Genomic DNA, 27,607 nt, shown 5'->3' on the forward strand with positions numbered 1-27,607 from the left:
GGATGTTCAGTGCCCAGCCACGGCCACTAATAGTACACAGAGCGTCGCCGAAATTGAGCATTTCCAGCTGCCTGCTGTCGCCATCGGGACCGAAAAGAGCTAATCGGGGGGGGGTGCGGGGTGTCAGACCCAGGCCAATCAAACATTGATGACCTATCTGAAGAACAGGCCATCAATGTAACAGTAGTGGACAACCCCTTTAAATCTGAATGTTAGAGTAAAACTATAACAATTGTTATCCTACTATAACATTGAAGAATAAATAAAAACAAAAATAAGTGTTAAACAGAGTGAAACGAGAGACAGAGTATCCAAACAGCAGGATCATGTTTGTAGAAAATAAAAAATAAAGGGGACCAAAAGATTGCTGCTCATTTTTAACATTTTTCTTTCCACCATTTTATATATATAGATATTATAGATATATTTATATATATTTGCTTTTGTGCACTCCTAAGAATCTACCGCTCTTGTATACAGATTTCAATGAAAACACTGCACAGGATTAAAGCACAAAGGGTTCACAGGAAAATAAAATCAGGTCCATTCGCTGGCCCGGCTGAGGCGGCAATTAGAGGTGGAAGCTACTTGCCACCATTCCAATAATGATGGCAAGGGAAGAAGTTGCGTAAGTCTTTTCACTGCCCTCTCGGCCAACTCAACTCGATGCATTTTGGTTCATCCAGTGTTCCAAGTCAACAAGTGCTCTTTATATTTTTTTTGTATAGTAGTGGTGGGTATTTGATGGCCAAGATACAGGGGGGTAGAAGGGCAAAATTGAGAGAGATAATAAAATTCCCTCTTCCAGGACCCGCCTCACATTGATTGCATAGTAACATGACGAGGTGTAAATGAAGCTGCGAGTGTGATCCTTGAAATCCGTGTATTCTGTTCGCGTTTGGATGTCACAAAGTCTGTGGTGGATCCAATTCATATGAGGCGTAATAACATAATAAATGAATATATACAATCCTGCAAGAATCTTTGAATTTTTTTCCAGAAAAAAAAACAGCAAAAAATAACATTAAAAATTTATGATAAAATAAGGCAAAAAAAGCAACTGTTTTGTACATTAATCTTATTATTTTAATAATAGATCTGTGATTTCTGTTCAAAATCATAGTAAGATTGTTGATCTGTTAGCTGTAGAATAAGGAAAAACATAGTAATTCATTATGACCCTTCAGTGCTGGAGGTATCTTTAACATATCATAGGTATAAATATGCATTGCTGTGTTTCAAAGACACCTCCTATAGTGAAGGGGGGAAAAACCCTTATGTAATTTCATGAAAAGGACAGATTTACTTTTTTTTTCTCCCTCACGGGAGGCAAAATGCAACTAATATAAAATTAAAGAATATTTTTTTGTGTGTTTTTTTTCTCGGAGGAGACTAGGAACACCGTAGCGAAAAACAAAATACTGTAAAAACTACAAAAATCCATTTAAAAAGTCCCTTCCCTCACTAAATCCGTCCCACAAGCTACTGAGCCTCCCAAGTCAAAAAAAAGTCACATGACCAGAGACCTTTAGAGTGGAACACTTGGTTTCCAAGTTGGAACATTTATCACCCCTGAAATGTCCTCCCTGGCTAAAGAAAAAAAAGTGTGCTTAGCCTACAAATTTACATTTACAAAACAGGAGAAGAAAAAAAGAAGGTTTAGAGCAGTGCACTTTTCGTAAAAGATTTTATATACAAGTTTAAAATTCATGGTATTTGATTCCTGTGGGTCCTTTTTTCTCCTTTCTTAAGGAGCAGACTATCGAGCCTCAACCTCTTTAGGGTTTCTGGAAGGTGAGAAGTCCCGTGTGTCTGAACTTGTGAGGGGATTAGTCCTTCGGGGAGAGGCGGGCCTTGTGTTGCTGGCAGGCACCAAGGGTGGAGGTGCACTTAGTGCTGCTGTGGGAGGGGTCCGGTTAAGGATCCCATTGTGCATGGCGCTTGAAGGACTGAGTCTAGGATAGGGTACACTGCTTAAATGTGGCATGAAGGAGGGCATATGTGCCAGATGGCTCTCCAGTGGAGAGGGGTGCATGTGGTGCATTCGTGCCCTTTCTATCTCTTCCCTTAGGTGCAGTCGCTCTCGCTCATCTGCATGACGTAACCGTTCTTGTTCTCTCCTTGCCTCTAAAAGCTGTTCATGGCTATAGTCATGAGGTTCACGATCTCGATACGATCTTTCATGATCATAAAAGCTGGCAGCAGCTGTTCCTGGGTATCTGTGCATGCTGTCAGCACGTAAGTGGAAATCCATTCTCCGTTGCAAGTCCAGGGTGCGATAAGCATCCCGTAATTGATCTCTTACAGGGTCCCAGGCAAAACTTGCATGTGGAAGCCTCTCTCTTCCAGTAAGGGGACTCATACCCATAAGTGGGGTCATAACCCTACTGCGGTCCATCATATTCAAGTTGTTCATTTGGTGGACACTACTCATTGGGATAGGCATAGAGGCCGCCATTGAATGGTGCAAAGATAACCCATGCAGGGAAGCTGAAGGATGAGGTGGCTGATGTTCTATTGTCCTGACTGGATGAGGAGGCTCTGAACCAACTACTAACACATCTGAATCCTCCTTGCGTTCCTCCTTGACCTTGACATCACTTTTTATCTTCTGGAGATCTGCTGGCAGATCAGGCTTCCTTTCAGTGTCTTTCCCCAAGCTACTCAGTTTTAAACTTTCACTTAGGATTGGTTTACCATAAGGTGATACTGATTGTATAACTGGTTTATTGCCATCTTCCATCGTCCTTTTGTCATGAATTGAAGTTTCCTTTACTGGTGAACGACTTTCCTTGATCTTGTGCTCTCCAGATGGAACGTCTCGTAGCCGATCTACACTATCCCGATCAATATCTTTGGATCTGTCCCCTAGACCGCCTTGTCTCAGGGAATCACTGGGTGTCTGGCTATTGCTGCGGATGAGGTTACTTATTTGGTGGCTAACTGGGGCAGAGGCTGGAGAAGATCTGTTAGAATGATGTCTGCTCTTATCCAAGATGTCCCTAAGTGAAACAAAAAAGACAAAATGATTAATACCAAATTTCATTAGTCAAGACACACACACACACACACACACACACACACACACACACACACACACACACACACACAAAATGGCATTTAAGTAACTGACTGATCCTCAAATGTAACATTTGTAGTATTAGCACCCTGCACACATACAGTATATGTATTTTGCTACATGCTTTCCTCTACAAGAGCAGGAGACCGGTTAGCATGTGCATGTTTGTCTCCTGGTACTTCATATTCCGGATAATTAGCAAAAAAAGAAAGAAATACTGAAAGCCAGAGTACAGCAGGTGGTGATGCATATGGAAACACTGTCCATGCCCCAAGCACATCCATGCCCCAAGCACAGTGATTTACATTTTGCTGTGCAATCTGTGATCTGCTAAGAGACAATTATTGAAAAACTTTGTTTCAAATAATCCTATGAACCATGACATTTATTAGATTAACTAATCCCTTCCTGCCGAGGCAAATTTCCATTTTTTTTTTTACATTTGCTATTTTTTTTTTCACTGCTTCCAAGAGCTATAACTTTTTAATATTTCCAATTCCACAATTGTTTATTATTTACCATTTTAACTAAACTGACCTGACAATATGATTCTCCAGGTCAGTAGGATTACGCACATACTAATCACGGATGTTTTTTTTTTTATTTAACCCTCTTCATGACCTTTGGTGTACTGGTACATCCTAGGTTATGTCCCCTGCTTTGCATCGGGCTCGCACGCGGAGCCTGCATCTGTCCCTGCACACTTTGGCTGATCTGATCAGCCGAAATATTCCTCTTACAGTCACGGGTGGATTGGAGAGCCGCTTGTGGCTGTTAACCAGTTAAATATCGCTGTCAATCTCTGGCAATGGGAGTTAACACGCACTGGCAGGGAATGAGCCATTTCCCTGCTTCCATTAGCAGGAAATGGATAGTCATGTGTCTGTCATGACTATCTTCCTGTGAACGCAGTCTGTGAGCCGACGTTCATAGGAGATCGTGATTTCTGCTGTACAGAGCGGTGCTGATGCCCTGCTCTGTAACGCAGAAGCGATCAGACAACCACAGCTTCAAGGTCCCTGAAGGGACTACTAGTTATAATAAAAAGTTTAAAAAAATAAAATAAAAAAAATATAAAAAGGGAAAAAAGTTAAAATCATCACCCTTTTCCGTATTGAATAAATAAAAAAAAAAAAATACACCTATTGGGTATCGCTGTGATCAGAAATGTCTGATATATCAAAATATAATATAAATAAATCCAATCGATAAATCGTAACAAAAAAAACCCCCAAAAAAATCAGAAGGCTAGAATTAGGTTTTTTTCTCAGCTGCAATGTTACAATAAAATACAAGAGGCGATCAAAACATAACTATCCCCAAAATTTTAAGAGTAGAAATATCAGCTCAGGGTGCACAAAATAAGCCATCACTTTAGCCTCAAATTCCAAAAATAAAAATGTTACAGTTCTCCGAAGAGGGGAAAAATAGATTTGTATTCATTTATTTACAAACTTCTGAATTTTTTCACGATTACTTTATACGTCCTCTTACTGACCTGGCGAATCATACTGCCCAAAAAAATAAAAAGAATTGTGGAATTTCACCGCACTGGGAATATTTTTCTCGTTTTCAAGTATGCTATATGGCAAAATGAACTGTGTAATTTAAAAGTACAACTCGTACCGCAAAAAAAAGAAAAAAAAAGTCTTCACACTGCTTCCTTGAAGGAAAAATAAAAAAAAGTTATGGCTCTTGGCAGAAAGAGATGAAAAAAAAAACTAAAGTACAAAAACAAAAAATCTCAATGTGGTGGGTGAAGGGTTTATTTTAAGTTATTAAAACCAACTTGGAAATTTTTAAAAATAAAATAAATTTTTAGCTTGTGGCAGTATTTTCAGAGACCCGTAATGCTTTCAATGTTTGGGATAAAGGGGCTGTCTGAGGCCTTATTTTTTGCACCCTGAGCTGACGTTTTTACTGATACGATTTGGGGGTAGATACAAATGTTTGATCACCTCTTGCTGTGGCCAAAAAAATTTAATTGTGAGGTTTTGATTTTTTTCCCATCATGCCATTTACCGATAGTGTTACTTTATTTTATATTTTGATAGATCAGTGTTACAAACGCATTGATACCAAATGTGTTCTTTTTTTTATTATTTTAATGGGGGCAAAAGGGGGCGACTTGAGATAGATATATTTATATAATATAACATCTTTCATATTTAAAAAAAAAAAACCAAATTTTTTTTACAGTGTTTGTTGGATTTGTTGAACTCACGAGCATCTGAACGCTTGTACTATAAAATAACAGTGCTATAGCAAAATTCATGGTCCCTTATCAACGCTAGCTAATGTTGGCTTTCTCAGGGAAATCGAACATGACAAGAACGAGGCCTTAATTAGATCCTTTGCTGTTTTGGCAACCCATTGGTGCCTTACATACACGTCATGGGCACGCAGATCAAGTCAGGGACAGGACATATGACGTATCTGTATCTCATATGTCAGGAAGAGGTTACCTGAACCCGTAGCATAAACAATAGCTACTAAATAACTGAAATAAAAGTCTATGTTACACTGGTAAAAGACATGCTACGGGACTTTTATAAACAAATATATAAGACTAGCTTACCTTTCTTTGTCTCTTTCATCCTTTGTGAGCGAGATTTCCCTCTTATCTTCCCTATCTCGCTCATGGTTATTCACAGATGAACTTCGCTCTGTGTCTCCGACCTTCGACCATTGTGGTGGTGTTGGAAAAGATGGTGGCGTCCGATGTAGTCGGTTCCATGGCTCATGGGGGCTGGTGAAGCTTTGTAGAGTTGGACTCTCTTTGTGAGTGAACAAGCTGTTGTGAGCTGTTAAGAGTATGGAAATGTAAACTCCGTTATGATGGAAGAAAGAAAATCACTTTAAACAGCGTGGCCTAAAAGCAGCAGTGCCAAGGAAATTGCTCTGTTGGAAACCACATAAAAGTGCTCAAACGTGTAATCCCAATAATTGTAATAATATGTCTGAAGGTTTTTAAGATCCAGAACAAGAGTACAGTATGAGCAGCGCATGTGTGCTTTCACAGAGCCTACATGAGCTTTATAAAGGCATTGTGCTCATGCAGAGAAGAAACAAAGGAGCTGCAGAGATAAATTTTAGTGGTGGACATAATACACCCTCCATGAAGATTTGCTTTCTAGATAATGGTGCTAAGTAAAGGCACTGCTGCTTTCAATGTCACACTTTATATCGCCTGCACTGCTTAGCAGGTGATGTTCACAGAAACTTACACCCTGTGTCTTGAAATGCGCACACTATAAATCAGCGTCGATGCTCCTCTGGCTGCACTACTATGCAAATCACAAGCACAGCACCACTGCCACCAAAGCACATTTAGAATTGCCTTGCAGCACTTCAGCGGATATGCAAATGAAAGGCGCCCGAGTGACCCAGAAATGATTACTACTCATCTACCCTGGGACAGCAGGTGACCAATCAAAATGCAAGGATTTATACTGACGTACCCAGTCTAATTTACGATTGACTGCAAAACTCTGAGCCAGTACTTACTTAGAGCATGACTGGCTAATCCTCCAAAGGCATTGCTGCCTAAGTTCCCAAGGCCGCTGAAGCTGCTTGACCTGCTAAATGGATCTGGAAAGGCAAACAGGGATTGAAGAGGCGTTTATCTAAGAGCACTAGAGAATGAAACGCGCTCCTGACCCTCTCACTATGCTCTATCAGTAGGGTTTGGGCTTAGTATTTCATGATTCTCCGGTCAATGCTGCTTAGTAATTTAGCAGCAATTAAAAGAGACCTTTATTTAAAGGAAGGGATAGGACAAAAGTAGTGAAGAAGAAAATTGACAGGTCTGATCATAAAATATGATGTATGCAATGTTTTATTATCTCCAGTGCTTTGGGCATTGCTCTAGGAAATTATCAGATAATCAGAGTAACGCCACACTGAAGATGGATCCAAAAACAATGTATTCTGCCCAACACTATGTTATTGGAAAATAAAATTAGTGAAAGTCACGCAAATTAAAGACATGACCTGGAAGTGAAGTATGAGATTTCCCCTAATAAAGGTTATGAAGCTGAAGGGTGTCTTCTAGTGCCCTGTGGTCCTCTCACCTTCCTTTCATCAACTATACCACCATCCTGACAGCACGGGCAGAAATAATGTGAAACTGTGGAGTGGAATTTACTTACACTTACCCGCCATATGGCTTGTGGGCAGAAAACTGCTGTGGTGTGGAGAAGGTCCAAATGCTGTGGCGCCAGGGTGTGTTGGACCTGGGCGGGAAGAAAATAATCCTCTGTCAGCAACAATAAATTAATATTCCTTTGAGCTGTCAATTTCCAGCCATTTTATATGTACTGATGAATGTACCAGCAGACAACGACCACTTGTGATTGATTGCAAAAGCATCTAACAAAACGTTGATGGGACACTCTACTAGTCTGCAGAGGAAGGTGTCCATTTACCTTTTAGTCTCATGTATGCCAAATGCTCCTTCGTACAGGACACAAATCCGCAGAATCTCAAGGTAGAGATATGTCCATACCAACAACCAAAAGGAACAAATGTCCTAAATCTCGTTTTACAAACCTGCCCTTTTAATTTTGGCCTGACAGTCATAGGCTGCCTTTCCCTTAAATTTAGCTTGAGTGAGCTTTCAGCACCACATTTTCTGGGAAAACAAAAGTATCAGACTGGAAAGAACCCATTCTGCCTACTGCTTTTACCAGCATGAAAATCCTTATTTTGTTCTTCATGATCACCAGGGGGAACAACCAGGATCAATTCATTAGAAAAAAAATTCCCTGCTGTTTAACCTTTAAAACCGCAATTTGGGAAGGAGCTCCCTTTGTTATTGATCTGTGCACACCAGGACTGCCCCAGGCTTTTCCTTTGATATTGGCCTTTTGGGTATACTCTAGGCATGCTATAACAGGCACTTCAGCATTTTATGCATATTCTTAGGTCTTACCGGGTAAAATTAACTTGGCTTTACTTTAAGTCATCTTAAAGTAAATTAAGCTTTACACACTGCTGGTTTTGTTCTGGAGCTTAGCATTAACAGCCATAATCGGACTAATACATCATGGATGGAAGCATGTCTGTGGCTAGCGTTATACTTTCCCTTATTTGGTTTCCTAAAAAACTAAACTATGGGACCAGAGCTTCCAAAAGTCAAGGTGTTAAAAAGACTCGGCAGGGGGGGGGGGGGATGGAAAAATTTCTGTTCACAATAAAGACCGAAGGGTGGGCTATCTAGGATTAGTTTAAAACAGAAGGTGCATTTTAGGTGTTGAAGTTCAGCCCTATTCACATAGGAATGAGTTGCAATATCAGACAAGGAACAATATTATTTCTGGAGCAAACGCAGCCCCTTTAGTCTAGACCTGGAAAACCTCCAGAACTGACATTTTCGCAGACATATACACTATTATCTTTCAGATACAACAGTCAAATGTTAGATTCTAGCTTTTGAAGAATACGGCATTTCATATTTAGGTGTTATTCTTTCACTTAGAACAGAAGCAGGAACTGCTCAGCTTTGTCTGAAAAAATGATTTCTTCTAGGTCAAGGACAAGCAGCTCTACAAAGTCAAACTGAGCTGGTGAAGGCTTTAAACAACCATTTTCCACTTCAGAGAGCAGTGTTTGCACCAGAACCTGGCTATTCTGCTCCCTGAAGATTTCAGACTGTTAATAATGGGGATTTGCTCAGTGCAGGGATCGCTTCTAAGCGCTGTTCACTCACGGCTTGTAAAAAAAATAAAAATATATATATAAAATAAGCCTTCTCCAAGTGAAGACGGCAGCAGAGCCCTTAGAGCTGTCTTGTGCTTATTAAATGGAACAATTCTCAAGCGGCTGCACATCCATCTTACAGACGGCGAGTCTGGAGATAGATGGCGCACCCGTGAGTAACAAGGGAGCTCAGCCAGAGCAATGGTTCATGCAGTGACATTCCTGTCTGATAAGCAGAGAAGGATGACACAGATACTGTGCGGAAGGCATTTTTAGTTATTCTCTGATTGATGCTGTAACGCCTCGGCTCTGCTATCTAAATTGGGAGCCCAGCGTTTACTACCTGTAATCTGCCAATTTTACTTTCAATAGACTTTAAAAATGGTGAATAGCAAATGGTTGTTAGGAAACTGATGTCCTTTCTCCCAAACGTATCTAATATTAATAAAGCACATATCCGTGATATTTTCCCATCAGGGCGCAGTGGCAGTGTAAAGAGTCTCCCTATCCAGAGAGACTGCAATAAGCGTGACCATACACAACCATGCATTTTAACATTTAGGCCTCCATTATGCAGCCAGCAGACAGCTGGCACGCTCTGTGAATGTTTAAAGAATATTTCAGAAGTTGAAATGCTGACATTATGCTCTCCGTGGGCTCTCCTCGTGGCAACGTAGTCTTAATGATAAGTCAATCTGCTCCTCTGTTGACACAGCATGCCTTCGGCAAGAGTTGTATCACCGTCCATGGAATTTTACAAAGTATTTCTTCTACCGTAGCTAACCACAGAAGTGAAAGTTTAAGTTAAAGCTTAGGAAATAATTCTATGAGAGAAAAGGCCAATATCATATAGGTCAAAGCCACTCCCTTCAGGTGATATAAACAGGATTTGCAAGCATTGATATACCAGAGCCACCGGAATTAAAGGAACTCTGTCAGTAGGATCTACCCTACGGAGTCATATACATGGGCATGCAGGTCACAGAAAGTTGAATAAAATGATACCTTCATATCTGCGATCTGATGTCTTCTTACAGAGTAAGCCATGTTTCTTAATATGTAAATGACCTGTTAGGATCTATATGCCGGACATAGATCTCCGTAAAATCTGCCTACAGAGCTCATCTTAAATGAAAGGGAGCGTTAACAGTGCAAGACATATAATGACTGACAGCCTGCTCTCATAATAACAGATAGCTTTGCAGTGAGATCAGAGCTCACAATGTAGAGCAGAAGTGAACTTTGTTTCATTACAAACATTTACATCTATAGTTGTCCCCTCCGTGCTGGCAGCTTTGCACCAGATTAAAATAACACAGTACAGCAGAGTTGAATCCTGTATCATTACAAACACTTCAAGCACATTTGCAGTTGTCTTCTCTATACTGTCAGCTCTGCCTTTCCCCCACACTAACTGCCTGCGAAATGGAGTTGACGCACTGTGAGAGGATAAATGTAGATGCAAATGTGTTTGTAATAAGGCACAGTTCACTTCTGATGTACTGTGTTAGCTCAGCTGTACTGTGTTTGCTCTCATAATTACACACAGCTCTGCAGTGAGATCAGACAGCTAAGTGTCAGTCATTACATGTCTTACACTGGTATCGCCACCTTCAAATAAACTCTGGAGGCAGATTCTCAGGGAGATCAGTCTCGGGCCCATAGTTCTTAACATCTCATATGAATATAAGAAAAACAAAGATTTGTCGGCAATAAGACCTTGGATTGCAGGAATCAAGGTATCATTTAATTCAACTTTCTATGACTTGCATGCGCATGTAGACTGTTTACCTTTTAAAGTCACGCACAACCTTAAATCAGAAATTTCTTGTGAGAATCTGTTTGTGCATTGCAAGGGTGAATTTGACAGTGAAAATCAACAGATTGTAATCTGCTCCAAACCTATGTGACAATCCACATGACACATTTTGATATTGCTGCAGTTTCAATGTGGTTTAGTGATAAAACCTGTGGTTGAAAAAAAATTACCACGCTTGGACTTGGCATACTTGTTTTAATTAATTCACAGATACATTGGGTACTAATTCGGTATTAATGAGCAGTGGTGTAAGGTATATGAGCCAGAAGACTCAAAACAATGCTTCCTACTGTACTCAAATAAGTAAATACTGTTAAGTCCAAAAATATTTGGATAGTGACCGAATCTTTGTGAGTTGGGCTCTGCATGCCACTATATTTTACTTTAAATAAAAGTAAGATGCAATTGAAGTGTTTAGGAATTGCTACCATTTTTCTGCAAAGCCTACTAATTTCAGAGGCTCAAAATTAATGTGGCATTGAACTCTCACATTACTGACTGTTGGCTGAAAAATAGAAAAGTTAGAACTCTCAAAATATGTTAACACATACATAAAAGTTGTCTAAAGAAGGGAATTTTGTTACTTACCGTAAATTCCTTTTCTTCTAGCTCCAATTGGGAGACCCAGACGATTGGGTGTATAGCTACTGCCTCCGGAGGCCACACAAAGCATTACACTAAAAAGTGTAAGGCCCCTCCCCTTCTAGCTATACACCCCCCGTGGGATCACGGGCTGATCAGTTTTAGTGCAAAAGCAAGAAGGAGGAAAGCCAATAACTGGTTAAACAAATTCAATCCGAAGGAACATCGGAGAACTGAAACCATTCAACATGAACAACATGTGTACCCGAACAAACCAAAAATCCCGAAGGAAACAGGGGCGGGTGCTGGGTCTCCCAATTGGAGCTAGAAGAAAAGGAATTTACGGTAAGTAACAAAATTCCCTTCTTCTTCGGCGCTCCATTGGGAGACCCAGACGATTGGGACGTCCAAAAGCTGTCCCTGGGTGGGTAAATGAATACCTCAAGTTTGGACTGTAAAAACAGCCCTTCCCTACATGGAGGCAACCTCCGCCTGCAGGACTCATCTACTTAGGCTGGCATCCGCCTAAGCGTAGGCATGCACCTGAAAATGCTTGGTGAAGGTGTGCAGACTCGACCAGGTAGCCGCCTGGCACACCTGCTGAGCCGTAGCCTGGTGCCGTAATGCCCAGGACGCACCCACGGCTCTGGTAGAATGGGCCTTCAGCCCTGATGGAACCGGAAGCCCAGTAGAACGGTAGGCTTCAAGGATTGGTTCCTTGATCCATCGAGCCAGGGTGGATTTTGCAGCCTGCGACCCCTTGCGCTGACCAGTGACAAGGACAAAGAGTGCATCCGAGCGGCGCAGGGGCGCCGTGCGGGAATGTAGATTCTGGGTGCTCTACACCAGATCCAACAATGCAAAGCCATTACATATCGATGAAATGGATAAAAGGAAGGTAAGGAGATATCCTGATTGTGATAAAAAGGGGATACCACCTTAGGGAGAAACTCTGGGATCGGGCGCAGCACTACCTTATCTTGGTGAACACCAGGAAGGGAGCTTTGGATGACCGCGCTGCTAGTTCGGACCCTCTCCGAAGAGACGTGACCGCTACCAGAAAGGCCACTTTCTGTGAAAGTCGAGAAAGTGAAACATCCCTCAGAGGCTCGAAGGGCGGCTCCTGGAGAGCAATTAATACCCTGTTCAGATCCCATGGGTCTAACGGCCTCTTGTACGGAGGGACAATGTGATAACCCCCCTGCAGGAACGTGCGTACCTGAGGAAGTCGTACTAGGCGCTTCTGAAAGAATACCGACAGCGCTGCGACTTGTCCTTTAAGGGAGCCGAGTGACCAACCTTTTCCCAATCCAGATGCAGGAAGGGAGGAAAAAGGAGACAATGCAAATGGCCAGGGAGACACTCCCTAAAACCTTGAAAAGTTGATGATCCACCCGAAACTCTGGAGAGTCTCCAGCGCCACGTTCAGGCTGTGTTGGCATGCCTCTTGAGAGGGTGCCTTGACAAGTGGATCGTCCCAGTAAGGATCACAGAGTGACCCTGAGAGTGCAGGACTGCTCCCACTGCTGCCCTGAACTTGGTGAAAACCCGTAGGGCTGTCGCCAGACCGAAGAGCAGGGCTACGAACTGAAGATGCTCGTTTTCAATAACGAAACGTAGCAAACGCTGGTGCTCTGGAGCAATCGGCACGTGGAGATAAGCATCCTGATGTCTATTGATGCTAGGAAATCTCCTTGAGACATTGAGGCAATGACGGAGCGGAGGGTTACATCCGGAACCGCCTGGCCTTCACGTGCTTGGTGAGCAGTTTTAGGTCCAGAACGGAACGGAAAGAGCCACCCTTTTTTGGCACCCCAATCAGATTGGAGGAAAAAACCGTGTCTTGTTCCTGAAGAGGAACAGGGATTACCACTCCTTCTGCCTGCAGAAGAGCATCGGCTCGGTGGGGGGGGGGGAAGTTCTGAAGAATCGAGCCGGAGGACGAGAACAGAGCTCCATCCTGTACACGTGAGACACAATGTCTCTCACCCACCGGTCTGTGACCTGCGGCAGCTAAATGTCGCCAAGCGGGAGAGTCTGCCACCAACCGCGGATGCGGAGAGAGAGAGCTGAAAGTCATGAGGAGACCGCCTTGGTAGCGGGTCCTCCGGCTGCCTTCCTTGGGCGTGATTGAGCCCGGCCGGAATCTGAGCCCCTCTGAGCCTTTTGAGCCCTTTTGGACGAGGACCATTGGGACCTGCCCGAGCCTGGGAAGGACCGAAACCTCGACTGTCCCTCCAGGACAGCATTACTAGGGTAAGTCGCAATGCAGACATTGCGAGGTTAAGGACACCACCTGCGGCACAGATGTACATGTGCTCAAGACCAGCTGCGCAAGACCAGCTGAAATAGCTTAGAGTGCCCATACGGCTGCGAATGCCGGAGCAACCGACACGCTGATAGCTTCACAGACAGATTTCAACCAGAGGTCCATCTGTCTGTCAATGGCATCTTTAAGTGAAGTCCCATCTCCACTGCAACTATGGATCTAGCCGCAAGCCTGGAGATTGGGGGATCCACCTTTGGACCCTGGGTCCAGCGCTTTACCACGTCAGGGGGAAGGGATAACGTGTATCCTTAATACGTTTGGAGAAAACGCTTATCTGGTAAGCGTGGTGTTTCTGAACTGCTTCTCTGAAGTCAGCGTGGCCAGAAAAGTACTCAATATACGCATGAGATACTGAAAAGGGATTTCTCCTGCTGTGAAGCTGACTCCTCCACTGGGGGAGCTGAGGGAGAAATATCCAACATTCCATTGATGGACGCTATAAGATCATTCACTATGGCGTCACCATTTGGTGTATCCGGATTGAGAGCGGTGTCAGGACCAAAGCCCTGATCAGCCACGTCTGCCTCATCATACAGAGAGTCCTCCTGCTGGGACCCTGACCAGTGATGAAGCCGAGTGCCGCACCCAGCGAGCTAGCTTAGGCTATCTGGGACTGTCGTCCGTGTCAGAGCCTTCACCCTGGAATACCTGGGACCCCCCCGGAGCACTGATTATGTTCCAAATGAGGGTGGCCAGGGAGCATTAATCAAGATTGCCCATGGCCTGTCTGGACTGCAAAGTCTCTATCCCATGACAATCTATCAGCCGAAACTGCAACTCCGTCCCTGTCCCTGGACAGGGTTCACAGGTGGTTCCTTTGGCCACCTCTAGTAGAGACCCCGGTGACCAAGTGCTACAGGGGAGCATTGCACACAATGGGGGTCAGTGGAACCTGCCGGTGGAACAGTATCACATGCAGTAAAAGCAGCATAGAAAGCCTGTGTTGCTTTTTTGCTGCTGTATTCTAGCCATCTATGCAATGTATAGCATACAAGCATAAGTACAAATGACCACTTCAGCACATGCAATACAAGCAGCATAGAAAGGCTGTGCCTTGGCACCCTTGCTTTTTTGCTGCTGTTGTCCAGCCATCTAGGAGAATATAGCCAAGAGTAGCGACCGTACAGTGCAATGTATAACATACAAGCATAAGTACAAATGAACACTTCGGCACATGCAATACAAGCAGCCTATAAAGCCTGTGCCTTGGCACCCATGCTTTTTTGCTGCTGTTGTCCAGCCCTCTAGGAGAATATAGCCAAGAGTAGCGACCGTACAGTGCAATGTATAGCATACAAGCATAAGTACAAATGAACACTTCAGCACATGCAATACAAGCAGCATAGAAAGCCTGTGCCTTAGCACCCTTTATTTTTGCTGCTGTTATCTCGCCATCTAGGAGGGCATATAGCCAAAAATAGCGACCTACAGTGCAGTGTATAGTATACAAGCATAGAATACAAATGGACACTTCGGTATTTAGTGGGGTCAGCACTTCAGGTGCTGCTTACCGCCCGCCTATAACGCGGATGTGTGGTCGCCAGAGCCCTGTGACTGGTTGCCCAGAGCATGTCTCCGTTCCCCAGCTCGGACTGCGTGCAGGAATGGCTGCCTGCGTCCTGTGAAGAGGGGCGGGCCGTGGGCGTGCCCCAGACAAGAGCGGGAAACTGGCGTCCCACTGTGTCCAGTGAAGGGGGCTGGAGAATGCAAAGCAGACTCCAGCCCTCGGCGCTGACTGTCTGTACAGCGTCCCGCCTCTCCCCTGACTGGCAGGGCTGGAGGCGGGAACGAAACGAAAACTAGGCCGCAAAGCCGGGGACTCGAGTAATAAGCGCGGCCGTCCATGTGCACGGCCAGCGCGGAAGTCCCCGGCGCACCACAAGTCCCAGCCGCGCCACAATGTAAAAAACACCCAGCAGCGGCCGGCGCGGCAGTTTCTAACACATAAAGTCACTCAGCTAAGCTGCAGTGAATAATAGCACGAGCGCTCCGCGCTGTTGCCCCCGGCGCACTAACACTCCCAGCAATGCTGGTGTGTGTGTGCGCGCTTGCCCGGGGACACAGAGTACCTTAATGTAGCAGGGCCTGTCCCTGACGATACCCAGCTCCATATCCAGCAGGTTCTCTGGGTCTGTGGATGGAGCCCGGTCTCAGTGCCTGGAGACCTGTAAGATCCCACTTCGCCCAGAGCCCTGAGGGGGGATGGGGAAGGAAAACAGCATGTGGGCTCCAGCCTCCGTACCCGCAATGGGTACCTCAACCTTAACAAACACCCGACAAAAGTGGGGTGAGAAGGGAGCATGCTGGGGGCCCCATATGGGCCCACTTTTCTTCCAACCGACATAGTCAGCAGCTGCTGCTGACTAAAAACAGTGGAGCTATGCGTGGATGTCTGACCTCCTTCGCACAAAGCTTGAAAACTGATCAGCCCGTGATCCCACGGGGGGTGTATAGCCAGAAGGGGAGGGGCCTTACACTTTTTAGTGTAATGCTTTGTGTGGCCTCCGGAGGCAGTAGCTATACACCCAATCGTCTGGGTCTCCCAATGGAGCGCCGAAGAAATCCTTTTTAGTGTGTTAAAGTGACAAAATACAAATATCTAAATATATAAAATCTGGGATACTGACCTGAAGGGTAAAATTATCTTAGTCACTTCTGCCTTATGAACGCCGTATAAAATAAAAACATTTCTTCAACTGCTGTTGATGTGTTGAATCTTCTTCCCAAAAATCGCAAAACATCTCTGTTCACATTTATCCTGTGCTCTAAACTAAGCACTTACCCTCCTGAAAAACACGATTCAGCCAACACCTCCAATGGAAATACTCACTATAATGAGGCAGAGTGTCACTTTAGACTCCATATGGCCTCTCTCCCAGCTGTGTCCCATTCTTTTAAACATGTAATAAAATGCAGTTGACCACACTTTCATGTTCCTCTAAAGCAGGGGTGGGGAACCTCCGGCCCGCGGGCCGCATGCGGCCCGCCATGACCTTTTATGTGGCCCCCGGGCAGATTCCCGGGGGAGGCAGTGCTGGTGCTGTCACCGCGGTTTGCTGCCGCCGGCCCTTTAAATCCACACATTGCTGTTTGTGCTGCAATGTGTTCTCCCGTCGGCCAGTGCCAATTGCCAATGGGCGGGTCCACAGCAGCCTCACAGCTTCCTGCCTTGTGTGCACGCCTCCTGCCCTCCGGAGATCAGTGCCTGCCTTCTCCTTCTGATGCAGTGTCCGGCTCCTGCACTCCGGTGATGTGAGTGCAATGCTGCTGTGAGTCCAGCGCCGACCTCTGCTGCTATGTGCCCTGCCCAATGCTTTGTGCCTCCCCACACCAGTTCTGTAAACCCTCTCCCCCAGAGTTGCATGAAACTCTCAGCGCAGTGTGGCCCCCAATGTCCTGTGTGCACCCCTCCCCCAGTCCTGTGTGCAGCCCCCCAATGTCCTGTGTGCAGCCCATCACCCAGTAGTCCTGTTTGCACCCCCCCAATCCTGTGTGCACCCCTCCCCCAGTCCTGTGTGCAGCCCCCCAATGTCCAGTGTGCACCCCCACACAATCCTATGTGCAGCTCATCACCCAGTCCTGTGTGCACCCCCTCAGTCCTGTGTGCACCCCCCCCAGTCCTGTGTGCACCCCCCCCAGTCCTGTGTGCACCCCCCCAGTCCTGTGTGCAGCCCCCCCCAGTCCTGTGTGCAGCCCCCCCCAGTCCTGTGTGCAGCCCCCCCCAGTCCTGTGTGCAGCCCCCCCCAGTCGTGTGTGCAGCCCCCCCAGTCGTGTGTGCAGCCCCCCCCAGTCGTGTGTGCAGGCCCCCCAGTGATGTCTGTGCAGCCCCCCCCCCCAGTGATGTCTGTGCAGCCCCCCCCCCAGTGATGTCTGTGCAGCCCCCCCCCCAGTGATGTCTGTGCAGCCCCCCCCCCAGTGATGTCTGTGCAGGCCCCCCCCCAGTGATGTCTGTGCAGCCCCCCCCCCAGTGATGTCTGTGCAGCCCCCCCCCCAGTGATGTCTGTGCAGCCCCCCCCCCAGTGATGTCTGTGCAGCCCCCCCCAGTGATGTCTGTGCCTCCCCCCCAGTGATGTCTGTGCCTCCCCCCCAGTGATGTCTGTGCCTCCCCCCCAGTGATGTCTGTGCCTCCCCCCCAGTGATGTCTGTGCCTCCCCCCCAGTGGTGTCTGTGCCTCCCCCCCAGTGGTGTCTGTGCCTCCCCCCCAGTGGTGTCTGTGCCTCCCCCCCAGTGGTGTCTGTGCCTCCCCCACAGTGGTGTCTGTGCCTCCCCCACAGTGGTGTCTGTGCCTCCCCCACAGTGGTGTCTGTGCCTCCCCCACAGTGGTGTCTGTGCCTCCCCCACAGTGGTGTCTGTGCCTCCCCCACAGTGGTGTCTGTGCCTCCCCCACAGTGGTGTCTGTGCCTCCCCCACAGTGGTGTCTGTGCCTCCCCCACAGTGGTGTCTGTGCCTCCCCCCAGTGGTGTCTGTGCCTCCCCCACAGTGGTGTCTGTGCCTCCCCCACAGTGGTGTCTGTGCCTCCCCCACAGTGGTGTCTGTGCCTCCCCCACAGTGGTGTCTGTGCCTCCCCCACAGTGGTGTCTGTGCCTCCCCCACAGTGGTGTCTGTGCCTCCCCCACAGTGGTGTCTGTGCCTCCCCCACAGTGGTGTCTGTGCCTCCCCCACAGTGGTGTCTGTGCCTTCCCCACAGTGGTGTCTGTGCCTTCCCCACAGAGGTGTCTGTGCCTTCCCCACAGAGGTGTCTGTGCCTTCCCCACAGTGGTGTCTGTGCCTTCCCCACAGTGGTGTCTGTGCCTTCCCCACAGTGGTGTCTGTGCCTTCCCCACAGTGGTGTCTGTGCCTTCCCCACAGTGGTGTCTGTGCCTTCCCCACAGTGGTGTCTGTGCCTTCCCCACAGTGGTGTCTGTGCCTTCCCCACAGTGGTGTCTGTGCCTTCCCCACAGTGGTGTCTGTGCCTTCCCCACAGTGGTGTCTGTGCCTCCCCACAGTGGTGTCTGTGCCCCCAGCCCCGCGTGTGGTGTCTGTGCCCCCAGCCCCATGCCCCCAGTTAATTAATTGCTTCACCCAATATAGCAGGGTCATTTAAACATTGATAATTTTGTGCGGCCCCCGAAGGTTGGTAGAAATTTCCAAATGGCCCCCGACAGAAAAAAGGTTCCCCACCCCTGCTCTAAAGATATGACCCCCACCGGCCAGGAGTCCCAAGTGACTCTCTAAGACTCATTATAGTGAATGGTTCAGTGGGTCAATCCTTCTGAATCATGTACTTTAAAGATTTAGGCAGAAACTCCGACATATGTGCTTAGCGTAAAGCACAGGATAAATGTGAATATAGCATTAAAAGAGATCCAAAATGTTGTCATTTAAAGGGGTTGTCCACTACTAGGACAACCCCTTCGGATTCCACATTTCCCCAGGTAAAATAAAAAAGCCTATACTCACATCTGTGGCTGGCATGGTTTCAGGGCTTGTGTCCATTCAGTGTCAGCTTCTCCCCACCTTCGGACACTGGAGCAATCAACAGGAAGTGAGCGGCAGCCGCAGCACTCACTTCCTATTTATTAACTCATTTGTCAGAAGGCAGGGAGAGAGAAGCCGGCACTGATTGGACACAGGACTCAAGTGATGTTATTATTATTATTATTATTATTGTTTATTTATAGAGCACCATTGATTCCATGGTGCTGTACATGAGGGGGTTACATACAGAATACATGTACACGTTACAATAGACAGACTAGCACAGGGGGAAGAGGGCCCTGCCCTTGCGGGCTTACATCCTAAAGGATTTTGGGGAGGAGACAGTAGGTGGGGTGTAGGTGGGGCGGCAGCTCCGCACGGTGGTGGGGCGGCAGCTCCGCACGGTGGTGGGGCGGCAGCTCCGCACGGTGGTGGGGCGGCAGCTCCGCACGGTGGTGGGGCGGCAGCTCCGCACGGTGGTGGGGCGGCAGCTCCGCACGGTGGTGGGGCGGCAGCTCCGCACGGTGGTGGGGCGGCAGCTCCGCACGGTGGTGGGGCGGCAGCTCCGCACGGTGGTGGGGCGGCAGCTCCGCACGGTGGTGGGGCGGCAGCTCCGCACGGTGGTGGGGCGGCAGCTCCGCACGGTGGTGGGGCGGCAGCTCCGCACGGTGGTGGGGCGGCAGCTCCGCACGGTGGTGGGGCGGCAGCTCCGCACGGTGGTGGGGCGGCAGCTCCGCACGGGGGTGGGGCGGCAGCTCCGCACGGGGGTGGGGCGGCAGCTCCGCACGGTGGTGGGGCGGCAGCTCCGCACGGGGGTGAAGCAGTGAGGTCATTGAAGGTTATAGGCATTTCTGAACAGATGAGTCTTTAGGTTCCGTTTGAAGCTTGCGAGTGTAGTAGATAGTCTGACGTGTTGAGGCAGTGAGTTCCAGGAGACTGGGGATGCTCGGGAGAAGTCTTGGAGTCGGTTGCATGAGGAGCGAATGAGAGAGGAGGATAGAAGGAGATCTTGGGAGGACCGGAGGTTACGTTTTGGAGTGTAGCGAGAGATTAGTTCAGAGATATATGGAGGAGACAGATTATGGATAGCTTTGTAGGTCAGTGTTAGTAATTTGAATTGGATACGGTGGAAGATTGGGAGCCAGTGGAGGGACTTGCAGAGAGGAGAAGCGGGGTGGTATTGAGGAGAGAGGTGGATCAGTCGGGCAGCAGAATTAAGGATGGACTGGAGAGGGGCGAGTGTGTTAGCAGGGAGACCACAGAGGAGGATGTTGCAGTAGTCGATGCGGGAGATTATGAGGGCGTGCACTAGAATTTTTGTAGATTGGGGATTGAGAAAAGGGCGGATTCTGGAGATATTTTTGAGTTGAAAACGGCAGGAGGTGGTGAGGGATTGGATGTGTGGTATGAAGGACAGGGCAGAGTCAAAGGTCACTCCGAGGCACCGAACTTTGGGTGCTGGGGAGAGCGTGATGTTATTAATTGTAATGGATAGATCAGGTGGAGAGTGCAGGGGAGATGGAGGAAAGATGATCAGTTCAGTTTTGGCCATATTGAGCTTTAGGAAGCGAGAGGAAAAGAAGGAAGATATAGCAGATAGGCACTCTGGGATTCTGGACAGCAGAGATGTGACATCTGGACCAGAGAGGTAGATCTGAGTGTCATCAGCATATAGGTGGTACTGGAAGCCATGGGACTTTATGAGTTGTCCCAGGCCAAATGTATAGATAGAAAAAAGTAAGGGTCCCAGGACAGAGCCTTGAGGGACACCAACAGAGAGAGAACGGGATGAAGAGGTTGTGTGGGAATGGGAGACACTAAAAGTGCGGTTGGAGAGGTATGAAGAGATCCAAGAGAGAGCGAGTAGTAGTCAACATCATGTGAGCCCCGGGAATGCAATTAACGACACCGCTGGAAGCGCAATGCCCGTAGAGGGGAGTATAGGTTATTTATTTTACCTGGGGGAAATGTGGAATCAGAAAGGATTGCTCACTACTACAACAAACACTTTAACCCAAAATGGTAGCATTAAAAAAACAACTTAACCACAAAAAAACCAAGCCCCCACACAACTCTTATCTGCTAGCGATAAATAGGGGGTTTCCACGTTACTTGCAGTACAAACGCTACGAAACAGTGACATGACAGAAAAGGGCTCCGGTTATGAAAGTTGTCCATAAGCCATTCCAACAAAATCAGCATACATACTGGTGCTACTTATCTTACGAGATATGCAGCGTACCCGAACAGTAGTTTCCTGATTATCAGGTATTGGCATACTTGGGAGAAATTACCTAACAAATTACGGTTGTACATTTTCTTCTATTACAGCATGTGAAAATTTACATTTTAGTGCTAAAGCAACTTTTCATGGAAAACAAAAATATTCTATGATGCACTTCTGTATTTAAAACAGTCACTAGAGGCAGAGGGAGGAGCTATATCTAGAGCTCCACCTTCTCTATGCTAGAGGCAGGAGCTACATGTAGAGTTCCACCTCCTCCACGTTCTCTCTACATATCTACATAGAATTTATCAGTAAGGCCGGTGTCACACTTGCGATTGCCTTGCGGTGCATCATCCTCCACACTCACACACTCTCCTCACAGGAGCGGGTCGGTTGCATGCATCTCTATGAGCTAACACGCTCCTGTCCGGAGAGTGTGCTGCCGTGCCGGGTGATGCACCGCGAGATACACACGAGGCACTCGCAAGTGTGACACCGGCCTAACAACTACTATCTCCTATCTCAGTAATGGGAAAGTGTTCACAAATTTTACCTTGAAAATGAAAATTTTGATAATGGCTGATCAATTCTGGCAGAGAAAGATACAGGTAAATGATATATCTTTGTACCATGTTAGCCAGTAGATATAAAAAAATTGTTTAAAAGAACTGATAATCCTCAGTGGTTGATACCTTTTAATGGCTAACTGCAAAGATGGTAATAAATAGCAAATTTTCGCGACTACTCGGACAACTCTTCATCAGGCTCAATATAACACAATCTGAAGAGTCACATTTATATACACTACAAGACATACAATGGAGCAGTAAATAAGACAAGTGACGTGAAGCAGAACTATCAGTATGGGAAGGAGATGAAGCAATTTGTCTGATAAGATATATTACAAAGTTGGTTATTCTTATGTGTACTATTGTATTGTGGAATAAATAAAAAAACAAAAAAGAAAAGCAAAACAAAAAAACAAACGGATATGCTTTACTATCCTTAAAAAAACAAAAGTTAACAAATGTAGACAAGGTAAAATGATTTAAGAGGTTAAAAATCCAAAGTTCAAAAATAGAGAAATTTTTTAAAATGTTAAATTTATGTTATTTTCATCAAAAAACAGAATAATTTGGACCTAAATTTACCACAGTGCACAGTACAGTGCATCACAAGAAAAGCAAACTCAATGACCAGGCTATGTAGCAGCAGTCCAGAGATATTACATAAAGTGATGTATCAGATTTGAAAATTTTGGCTTGGTCAGGAAAATGGAAACTAACTTTGGTGATAAGATGTAAAACGAAGATAGAGCTTATCATTCATTTTCAAACAGTATTTGCCATCATAGCAGAATTTATCAACTCAATTAATGCTATTTCCTTACTTACCAGTGCTGGAAAACAGAGGTCTGGCTAAGTCATGTGGATAAGGAAACCCGGGAAACACTCCGGGGGCAGGTGGTCTGCTGAACAAATCCAGCTTGCCACAAATGTCCAGCTTATGCGGATCCATCTGCATCTGCTACAGAAAACAGAGACAACATAAGAGCTCAATACATTGCTTACATGGATGATATATGTTATTGCTCCTATCAAAAATTATTAGCAACTACCATAACGTCTGAACATTAAGGCGACTTAAAAACATTCAACTGTTTTTAACCTTTAGGAGTATCACAGAAAAACTTTCTGCGGAACAACTTCATTAACTCTGCTTTACTTGCAAAGAAATTGGATTTATGAAAAGGCCAAGAACAGTTCAATCACTTTCCACATCCTTGCCTTCTCTTACCTCTTTCAGTCTAAACTCAAAAACGGTGTCGGACATGTGCTTTTTATGTTTTGCTACGTGCAACTGTTGCTGCTCCCAGCATTTTGTGCTATTCAGGCGATTATACGGATCACCCCATATTACTATATGGTATACATACAATATTCTAATAATTAGAAGTTTTGTTTATCTTAAGGTTTTACACATGGATATGTCCTTGGAAAATCATTTGACCCAAAGATACTTTGATTAACACCTCCGGCTCTGTCAGACTCAATTTTCTCTATGAGCTTGTGAAAAGGTTACTGATCCACGGGAGCGGTATTAAATACTTATGCTTCATTTCAAAGCAGGCCTAGAGCACTGGAGCACCATCCCCCACCAATGCACTGACTTATGCCAGGAAGGTCTAAGGCTTTGCTCCCTCATTATTTGGGTTATTCCCTGTAGGCCAGCTATGATAATTAGATTATTTGCACTGTGTAGCAATAATTCTGCACGTTACAAGACAATAACTACAGGTCCTAAATTTAGCAAAAAAAAAAAAAAACCTCAGAAAACTGCTAAATATCCAGAGTATAGATACTGTCAGGACTATGTCAACTATTAGAACTAAAAGCAACTCCTACAACAGAGACAAAAAAACTGATGCAGAAGCACGACAGGCGTAAAATGCACTTGCTATAAGGAAATCAAAGCTTTTTAGTAACTGTTGTCGTTGCATGATTGCCGACGACAGCTTATGTCTATACTGCCAAATATATGGAAGACCTGTATGCGTTGGAAGAGGCTTAGTCAAGGAAATTCATCCATGGTCAATAAAATGTAAGGCTCAAGGAACAACGGTTTCATTTTGCCAATTCTAGATGCATAGAACCCAATCCTACAATTTCCTGATATGTCCTACACTGTTGTATAGCTCTTCCTCCATACCCCAGCAAATATGATCAAATGCAATGCTAGTATTTCTAGTTTGATATAGGTACATGTAACATTCTAAAATAAAGTTTTAGAAGTCTCTAATATAAATTGACACTAAAAAAAAAAAGGAAATAATGTGAAAATGCATCTACTCATTTTTAGCATATGACTAAGCCTAGAGCTACACGATTGTGCTGCGCAACAGAAATTCTCTGAAATGACTCCCGACAAAAAAAAAAAAAAAACTTGTGCAACTTGTCTGCGACTTTCTGATGCAAAATTATTTTTGAGATATGATTTTGCTGTAAATAAACCAACAAGTTACAGACAAGTTTGGGAAGGGACTCTAGATTGCAGGATACATGTGCTGAAGAGCGCACTGCTAAAACAAAAAATATAGTTTTTATTATATTTAGAGCAGAACACAATACACTATGTAGAAAATCAGCTCCATACTCCAGGTGGATGAGGTAAAAAGCTTGTCCTTTTGGTGAAGTTTTCCACTCAAGGGTGCGTTCCCACGCAGTGTCCTCCCTCCTGTGGAGACGTGAGTGTTTTCTGCTAGAGAATGAAGTGGTCTGTGCCACGACCAGGGTACTGGGTGCTGCAGACTTTCACTGTGTTGTCCCAGCTGAGAACACTCTAGTCTCCGCAAGCATAAAAAAGAAAGCCGTGCCATATCTCAGTTTATTCTGCGGGTAAAAAAAAAAACAGTGGCCATGGGATTTATAGAAATCCCATCCACTGTGCTTGTACTGTACAAAGCAGCGTATTGGACACAGCAAAAACATGCTACATCTAAAATGCTGCAAATACTGATCGTGGTAACATACCCTAATAGATGAAGATGGCGTGTGCTTCGCTTTGAGCCCATTGTGAGAAAAGAGCAATACCAATGTTTGTCTGCATATCAATGTGGAATAAGTGCCTACATCACTTTACATTTATACGCAGTTATAGCTAAACTCAACTAAAGTTGCTTCAACTGCAGCAAACGTCTACCCAGCTCTCACAGCATTCCTCAAACTGGGCTCTACACATCCGAAGCCATTTTCTACACTAACAGTATATCCTTTTAAAGTTTGGCTTAAGCTTTCTCCATAAATCCTCAAGGATTTCTTTAAAGAGTAGAATACATAATTGACATTTGCACCACTGAGTTTGCATTCAACCATTAATGTTGAATAGAAGAGGGTCTTAAGAAGGGTTCGCCATCAAGAATAACTTCAGAACCACAAATTCTAACATATGGCATTTACCTTCATTTTCTGCTGATGGTGGTAGATTTGCCACGCTATCTGGACATGTACTGCACACCACTTGCCTGGTTTCTGCAAAAGCAAGGAAAACGCAAGTGAGCACGGGAAAGGCTTTGTGCCAAAGATCGTTCACTGGGGCCACAAGAGTTTATTACATTAGCCTCATATTATCTGTAGCTCTTCTATTATATGCTCGGGTACTTTATGTTATTGATTACTTGATGGATGTGGGTAAGTGGGCTAACTCACTACTGATGTACACTGCAGAGCAGTTAAAGAACCTCGAGTAAACGGGATACTCGTCAGGTGTCCAGGTGAATTTCATAGGACAGAGGTAAGAGAAGGAGAGTGCAGTTGTGTGTCTAACAGTATTATTAGTATTAGAATAATATGGTCTGTATTAGAATAGACACACTTACTCTTACAGACGTCCTGTATGGGTCTGTTACCTGCAAGGGAAACTGATAGGTTAGTCTTTGTGTGTTTGTCGCAGTGGCTAATAGAACAGTACAAAGAAATACCTGCTAGCCAATATTTTGGGTCTATATAAAGTGTTGATGCAGATCATATTATAAACACTTGGATGTGCAAAAGTCTGGAAATATACTAAAGAAGAAGTAATACTCAGCGCATAATCCAACCCAGCCCCCTATATAAACACTGACAAGTTACGTAAGTGGACTATGCGGTCACCTACAAAACAGAAAAATCTGTTGGGATAGATCACTAAATTACTTTATGTTCATCAGGTCATTATAAATGGCCACTTTTGTGCCTTGTTGCTATAATGAAGTCATTTGAAATCTCACAGGGATAGTTTGCAGCACAACAGTATAATATCAGGGCAGATTACATAACTTCCATTTTTGCATATGTTCCGAATGAAAACATTGCAATATTGTACATCTTTATGGATGGGAATGATCATATTGCAGAGCTCTGAAGTGACAATATTCTTAAAATAATCTCATCTATGCTATACTCCTCATGTAAAGTTTCAAGATGTATTTTCCCTCTTTATACTTCTAGGGTGGACATATCCATCCTGACTGGTAGAATACCCTCCATCAAAACAAGAAGCAGGGGTCGTGAATTGCAACATATCCGTCTGTCAGCTATCCGATATGTATGGCCAGCAGGAAGCCGAATTCACTGAACCAGTGAACAGTGCATTTTGGGAGCACAGAGAAAGTAAAGGGAGCATGTCAGTAGGATCAAGCCTACTATAGTAGGGTATAGTAATATAAATATATATAAATATATATATATATATATATATATATATATATATATATATATATATATATATATATATATATATATATATATGGGGGCATGCTCATGCAAGTCATAGGGAGGTGAATAAAATTATTCTGTTATGCAATGTCTTGTTTCAGAGAGATTCACATTTCTTATGCAAATGAGCTGTTAAGATCTATGGGCCAGACACATATTTCCCTCAGAATCTGCCTCCAGAGTTTATTTTAAATGAAAGTGGGCGTTACCAGTGTGAGACATGTAATGCCTGACAGTCTGCTCTTTTGATCTCACTGCAAAGCTGTGTGCCTGGAGTTGAGCAGATATAAGTGTGATTACATGCACTTTAGCTTTCATGTCACACCACCAGTGTAGGGGAAGATTCAGTACAGCAGAGCTACAAGCCCTGTGAGAGTTTCTAAAAGTTTATAATGAGGTAAAGCTCTGTTAGAAGCGCAGACTGTCATTACATGCCTCACACAGGGGAGTCTGCTCTCCTGATCTCAGTGCAGAGCTGTGTCTGATTTCAACACTTCAGATTCCCTCTCACAGGTAGTAATGTGGTGGAAGGGGGCAGTACGACAGAGCAGACAGCACAACTGCAGATGTGTATGTAATGAGACAAAGTTCTGCTGTACTCCCCTGCCTCACACTGGCTGCCTGTGAAATGGAACCTGAAGAAGTGTTTGTTGCAGCCAGGCACAGCTCTGCAGCTGAGTTGACAGCATTGAGAGAAGAAAGCTACTTAAGAATTGTTTGTAATAGGTCAATGTTCAGATCCGTTGTACTGTGCTAATTAGAATCACACACAGCTTTGCAATGAGATCAAAAGAGCAGATTGTCAGTTATTACATGTCTCTTTCATTTGAAATTAGCCCCAGAGGCAGTTTCTCATGTATGTATGGCCCAAAGATTTTAACAGCTCATTTACATATTAGGAAAAACAGTTTCAGGAATAAGACATGGGATTCCAAACAGAAAGTTGAATAAAATGATACTTTGTTATGACCTGAATGCCCAGCTCATGTAGATTGCTGAGGAGGGTTAACACTACTGACAGCTTCCCTATAAGAGTGCTAGAGTGAAGCAGTAAGTTTATCTCAAAATGGAAAAACAATAATATATTTATAAAAAAAGTAATAAAAGAGAATTAAATAACCCTAAATAGCTACAAAAACAGGAAAGTAAGCATATTTCAGGT

The 27,607-nt window shown here is 45.0% G+C and overlaps 1 protein-coding gene across 10 annotated transcripts in view; it reads right to left on the reverse strand.

The window, feature by feature from the left end:
- Window positions 1–1,063: 1,063 nt before the first annotated feature.
- Window positions 1,064–27,607, reverse strand: part of FBRSL1 (fibrosin like 1) — a 792,546-nt gene continuing 766,002 nt past the window's right edge. For 6 of the 10 annotated variants that reach the window (XM_075321861.1, XM_075321929.1, XM_075321892.1 and 3 more), the window contains 7 exons: window positions 25,569–25,598; window positions 25,150–25,221; window positions 22,588–22,720; window positions 7,231–7,314; window positions 6,587–6,670; window positions 5,658–5,883; window positions 1,064–3,002 (listed from right to left, as the gene is read on the reverse strand). In XM_075321861.1, the coding sequence (XP_075177976.1) occupies window positions 1,760–3,002; window positions 5,658–5,883; window positions 6,587–6,670; window positions 7,231–7,314; window positions 22,588–22,720; window positions 25,150–25,221; window positions 25,569–25,598 (1,872 nt within the window). In that variant the 3' untranslated portion in view covers window positions 1,064–1,759. The remainder of the gene's footprint in view (window positions 3,003–5,657; window positions 5,884–6,586; window positions 6,671–7,230; window positions 7,315–22,587; window positions 22,721–25,149; window positions 25,222–25,568; window positions 25,599–27,607) is intronic. The other 4 variants (XM_075321878.1, XM_075321884.1, XM_075321920.1 and 1 more) reach the window with 4 other exon arrangements.

This window comes from Anomaloglossus baeobatrachus, chromosome 1, assembly GCF_048569485.1.
Source record: "Anomaloglossus baeobatrachus isolate aAnoBae1 chromosome 1, aAnoBae1.hap1, whole genome shotgun sequence".
Classification (NCBI taxonomy): domain Eukaryota; kingdom Metazoa; phylum Chordata; class Amphibia; order Anura; family Aromobatidae; genus Anomaloglossus; species Anomaloglossus baeobatrachus.